The following is a 6,000-nucleotide window of genomic DNA, read 5'->3' on the forward strand; positions in this document are numbered from 1 at the left end:
AGTCCTGAAAAGAAACCAGACTTAGGCAAGGAACAATTTAATGACAACCGAAATCTGTATTGAAATTGTACTTTAAACTGTTTATCCTCATTACCATAAGAAGTATCATCATGACACTGGTGGGTATGAGAAGGACTGTCTAAAATAAAACTTTGTTGAGTAACCATTTCTCTAAGTCACACAATGAGGTCACTCATTCCTTACTCCCCTCCCCGGAAGCTGTGGTCCCTTGGAAACTCGCTTAGTTTAGCTTTTTTTGGTTTTTTTTTCTTCACTTGTTCCTTTCTAGGGGTTTATTCCTGGGCTGTTTGGAACATCACATGGTGCCCTTCAGTTTATGGCATATGAATTGTTGAAATTGAAATACAACCAACATACCAATAGATTACCAGAAGCACAGTTGGTAAGGTGATACTTGAAAAAGCACCGGTATTTATTTTTATGGGCATTTAATAGATGGAAATTTTGTCACGTTTACTTTGGTAGTATTGCTATGATGATAAGTACCGATTCTGCCACTAATTTAATTTATAGTTAAATACAGGATAATGGCACACAACTGTAAAAAATAGAACCCCATTGCACAGACCTTGTTTCAAGAGGGGAAACAGTATTTTTCACTTGTGGATCCACTTCAGTGTTGGTTTCCCTATGTAAATTTTACTTCTATATTTTTAAAGAAACCCTACCTAAAGAAAAACAAATGTTTTCTGTTGTCATTTTAGAGCACAGTAGAATATATAACAGTTGCAGCATTATCCAAAATATTTGCTGTGGCAGCAACATATCCATATCAAGTTGTAAGAGCTCGTCTGCAGGATCAACACATGTTTTACAATGGTGTATTGGATGTAATCACAAAGACATGGAGGTAAGAGTATGTGATATATCAAAATGGCTCTTAGGAAGTACCTTGTAAATCTTAAACCATCCAGTTGACATCATTAGTTTTATAGCAAAGACCAGTGTCTGTGGTGAAAACATGGCTGATGGACCCTTCCTCCCCATATCCCATTTACTCCATAGAAAACCATGAGCCTCGACTTCTTCATTTATAAAATTTGAATATCTAGGTTGACAGAGTTGTTTATAAAAATCAAATGAGATGTGTGAAAATACCTTGACAAATTAATTAAAATTTAGGTGTTATAAAATATTTGAATGGCATTGAACATAGAAAGTCATAAAAAACCTAGTTTAATAGAATTAAGGCCCCAAGGCGGGGGCAGAGTCAAGATGGCAGACTAGGAGGACACAGAGTTCGTGACTCCTCACAACTAGGATACCTACCAGGCACTGGTGGGGGGACCACAGACACCTAAGGGGATGAGAGGAAAATAAATAAGGAAACACAAGCTTTAAATGACAGGATAGACCAGATAGAGTTAATTGATATTTATAGGACATTCCATCTGAAAGCAGAAGAATATACTTTCTTCTCAAGTGCACATGGAACACTCCAGGATAGATCACATCTCGTGTCACAAATCAAGCCTCGGAAAATTTAAGAAAATTAAAGTTGTATCAAGCATCTTTTCCAACCACAATGCTGTGAAATTAGAAATCAATTATAGTAAAAAAAAAAACTGTAAAAAACACATGGAAGCTAAACAGTGCGCTGCTAAATAACCAAGAGATCACTGAAGAAATCAAAGAGGAAATTTTAAAATACCTAGAAACAAATAACAAAAACACGACGACCCAAAACCTGTGGGACACAGCAAAAGCAGTTCTAAGAGGGAAGTTTATAGCAATTCAGTCTCACCTCAAGAAACAAGAAAAATCTCAATCTAACCTTATGCCCAAAGCAACTAGAAAAAGAACAAAGAAAACCCAATTAGTAGAAGGAAAGAAATCATAAAGATCAGAGCAGAAACAAATGAAATAGGAATGTAGAAAGCAATAGCAAAGATCAATATAACTAAAGGTTGGTTCTTTGAGAAGATAAACAAAATTGATAAACCTTTAGCCAGGCTCATCAAGAAAAAAAGGGAGAGGATTCAAATCAATAAAATTAGAAATGAAAAAGGAGAAGTTACAATGGACACCGCAGAAATACAAAGCGTCATAAGAAACTATTACAAGTAACTCTATGCCAATAAAATGGACAACCTGGAAGAAATGGACAACTTCTTGGAAAGGTACAACTTTCCAAGACTGAACTAGGAAGAATTAGAAAATATAAACAGATCAATCACAAGTAATGAAACTGAAACTGTGATTAAAAATCTTCCAAGAATGTAGAAAGCAATAGCAAAGATCAATATAACTAAAGGTTGGTTCTTTGAGAAGATAAACAAAATTGATAAACCTTTAGCCAGGCTCATCAAGAAAAAAAGGGAGAGGATTCAAATCAATAAAATTAGAAATGAAAAAGGAGAAGTTACAATGGACACCGCAGAAATACAAAGCGTCATAAGAAACTATTACAAGTAACTCTATGCCAATAAAATGGACAACCTGGAAGAAATGGACAACTTCTTGGAAAGGTACAACTTTCCAAGACTGAACTAGGAAGAATTAGAAAATATAAACAGATCAATCACAAGTAATGAAACTGAAACTGTGATTAAAAATCTTCCAACAAACAAAAGCCCAGGACCAGATGGCTTCACAGGTGAATTCTGTCAAACATTTAGAGAAGAGCTAACACCTATCCATCTCAAACTCTTCCAAAAAATTGCAGAGGGAGGAACACTCCCAAACTCGTTCAATGAGGCCACCATCACCCTGATCCCAAAACCAGACAAAGATATCACAAAAAAAGAAAATTACAGACCAATATCACTGATGAACATAGATGCAGAAATACTAGCAATTCAAATCCAACAATACATTAACAGGATCATACACCATGATCAAGTGGGATTTACCCCAGGGATGCAAGGATTTTTCAATATCGGCAAGTCATTGTGATACACCATATTAACAAATTAAAGAGTAGAAACCATATGATCATCTCAATAGATGCAGAAAAAGCTTCTGACAAAATTCAACACCCATTTATGATTTAAAAACTCTCCAGAAAGTGGGCATGGAGGGAACCTACCTCAACATAATAAAGGCCATATACAACAAACCCACAGCAAACATCATTCTCAATGTTTTAAAACTGAAAGCATTTCCTCTACGATCAGGAACAGGACAAGGATGTCCACTCTCACCACTATTATTCAACATAGTATTGGAAGTCCTAGCCACGGAATCAGAGAAGAAAAAGAAATAAAAGGAATACAAATTGGAAAAGAACGAGTAAAACTGTCACTGTTTGCAGATGACATGATACTATACATAGAGAATCCTAAAGATGCCACCAGAAAACTACTAGAGCTAATCAATGAATCTGGTAAAGTTGGAAGATACAAAATTAATGCACAGAAATCGCTTGAATTCCTATACACTAACGAAGATCAGAAAGAGAAATTAAGGAAACAATCCCATTTACCATTGCAACAAAAAGAATAAAATACCTAGAAATTAACCTACCTAAGGAGACAAAAAGACCTGTACTCAGAAAACTAAGACATTGATGGGCATTTCCCTCTTTTCCCTTATGTTCTTCTCCTCTTACACCAAAATGACTGCTGTTTCCAAAAACACAAACACAACCCGCGAGTTAGAATCTAGTCCAGCATCATCTGTCTCTGGCAACCTGGCCTACAGCTGCTGCCTGGTTTAGCATCTTTTAATGTAGAAACCCTCTTTTCTGTTCTCAAAATCAGTAAATGCTTTGTTTCAAAAGCTTCTTATATTTCTGCTTCAGGTCAGTGGACCTGGCACAGATTTTCTTACCCTGGCCTCATCGTACCTTCCCTGACTTGAGGAAACATTTGGATAACAACAGGCAGAGAAAGAAAACCCCCAGTGGGATGTTTTCCCATTGAATACAAGACCCTCGGTTGAAGGTTTTTAGATCCTTTTTTCATCCAGAGGAATCCCCTTTACACCTCACATAGTGGGTAACCGAAACTGAACTGTACCGGCTTGGGGTATCATAGGGAACAGAAGAGCATTGCTTCCAGTACAGGTCACAGACATGGGATGGGAGAAAGGCTTCATTGTCTGTCATCTTATGGAAAGATGATCTTAGCATAAAAGGCTGCCTCACTGTGGCTGGTGCATGCCCGTGGTCACTTGCATGGTCACCTTTGGGTTCCATAGTTTGGATGCTGAATGAGCCATTAGGAAATGTAGGCGTTTCTCACACCAGTTAGAATAGCCACGCGGTACGATCCTGAGTTCCTGCCATCAGGAGGAAGTTACAAGATCTTCCCACTGCTTCCCAAGCCCTCTTCTCTTATAGGCATTTCTGGAAAGCCTATTAGAAAAGCAAAGAGAATTCCGAATCCAGCTTCCCTCCCCAACCCTACCCCAAGAGTCAAAGTAGATGGTGTTGTGTGAACATTTATATATATACACACATATGTTTGCACTGGTTTAGTTTCATATATACAAGTACACGTTTTTGTATTGTGCCCGAAATAATAATAACAATACTAGTGAAGTTTTTCCCCAAGCTTCTTGTTCCTTGGTTCTGGCTTACATTGGGGACTGTGCCACTGACCTGGCTTAGTGTTCCGGTCGGGCTTTGGAGAGAGCAGAGTAGCCAGGCACCCTGGGGGAGGTGGGGACTGCAGGGGCAAGTGTCTCAGAAAGTGAGCAGTGCACACTCCCAACCCCAGAAAGGTGACTTAGACAAACCAGGGGAGCAGGGCTCTTGCTCAGGAACCCCAGGGGACCGCTTTGCTTTCAGGCCTGTGTTTGGCCCCTCCTCCCACCCCCAGGTCTGTTACCACAGCTCCCTGCTGTCTCTTGGTGTTTAGTATGTCTGTAGGACAGTGGAATCCTTAGTCTCTCCAGAAAGGGGCCTCAGCATGGCCTTGAAGGCCTGACCAGTGAATTAAGGGATTCTGCACCCCACTTTTCCTGGTCCGTTAAGCTTGGGGTGGAGGGCGGCAGGCGGGCCTGCAGGCGTGGTACAGATGCCAGAGCTGTGCCAGGAATGGTGCGCCTGTCCACCTCCAGGCTTCCTGCCATGAAGCCTTGCATTTGCCTTTGTTTTTAACCTGTGCTGTTGTGAGTTTTGGTGTGTTTCTCTGTGAGTTTTTATTTAATTGTGTAACTTTGTTTTTCCGTTACTGTGAAACTAAGGTGTTGTACTTTTAATTTTGTTTTAACAAATGTTACCGTTCTTATTTAAGAGAATAAATTCCAAACAGTCTTAAAAAAAAAGACAATAATGAAAGAAATCAAAGGTGATACAAACAGATGGAGAGATATACCATGTTCTTGGACTGGAAAAATCAACATTGTGAAAATGACTATACTACCCAAAGCAATCTACAGATTCAGTGCAATCCCTATCAAACTACCAATGGCATTTTTCACAGAATTAGAACACAAAGTTTTACAGTTTGTATTGAAACACAAAAGACCCCTAATAGCCAAAGCAATCTTGAGAAAGAAAAACAGAGCTGGAGGAATCAGGCTCCCTGACTTCATACTATACTACAAAGCTACAGTAATCAAGACAGTATGGTACTGGCACAAAAACAGAAATATAGATCAATGGAACAGGATAGAAAGCACAGAGATAAACCCACGCACCTATGGTCACCTAATCTATGACAAAGGAGGCAAGAATATACAGTGGAGAAAAGACAGCCTCTTCAGTAAGTGGTGCTGGGAAAACTGGACAGCTACATGTAAAAGAATGAAATTAGAGCACTCCCGAATACCACACACAAAAAAAAAATCAAAATGGATTAAAAACCTAAATGTAAGACCAGACATTATAAAACTCTTAGAGGAAAACATAGGAAAAACACTCTGACATAAATCACAGCAAGATCTTTTATGACCCACCACCTAGAGTAATGAAAATAGAAACAAAATAAACAAATGGGACCTAATGAAACTTAAAACTTTTGCACAGCAAAGGAAACCATAAACAAGACGAAAAGACAACCTTCGGAATGGGAGAAAATATTTGCAAATGAA

At 38.6% G+C, this 6,000-nt stretch overlaps 1 protein-coding gene across 1 annotated transcript in view; it reads left to right on the forward strand.

The window, feature by feature from the left end:
• The window catches only part of SLC25A32 (solute carrier family 25 member 32), a 50,585-nt gene that overhangs the window by 40,695 nt on the left and 3,890 nt on the right, over nucleotides 1-6,000 (forward strand). The window contains exons 5-6 of the mRNA XM_007119042.4: nucleotides 290-403; nucleotides 726-871. Of these exons, the coding sequence (XP_007119104.1) occupies nucleotides 290-403; nucleotides 726-871 (260 nt within the window). The remainder of the gene's footprint in view (nucleotides 1-289; nucleotides 404-725; nucleotides 872-6,000) is intronic.

The sequence above is a fragment of the Physeter macrocephalus genome, chromosome 15 (assembly GCF_002837175.3).
Source record: "Physeter macrocephalus isolate SW-GA chromosome 15, ASM283717v5, whole genome shotgun sequence".
NCBI lineage: Eukaryota > Metazoa > Chordata > Mammalia > Artiodactyla > Physeteridae > Physeter > Physeter macrocephalus.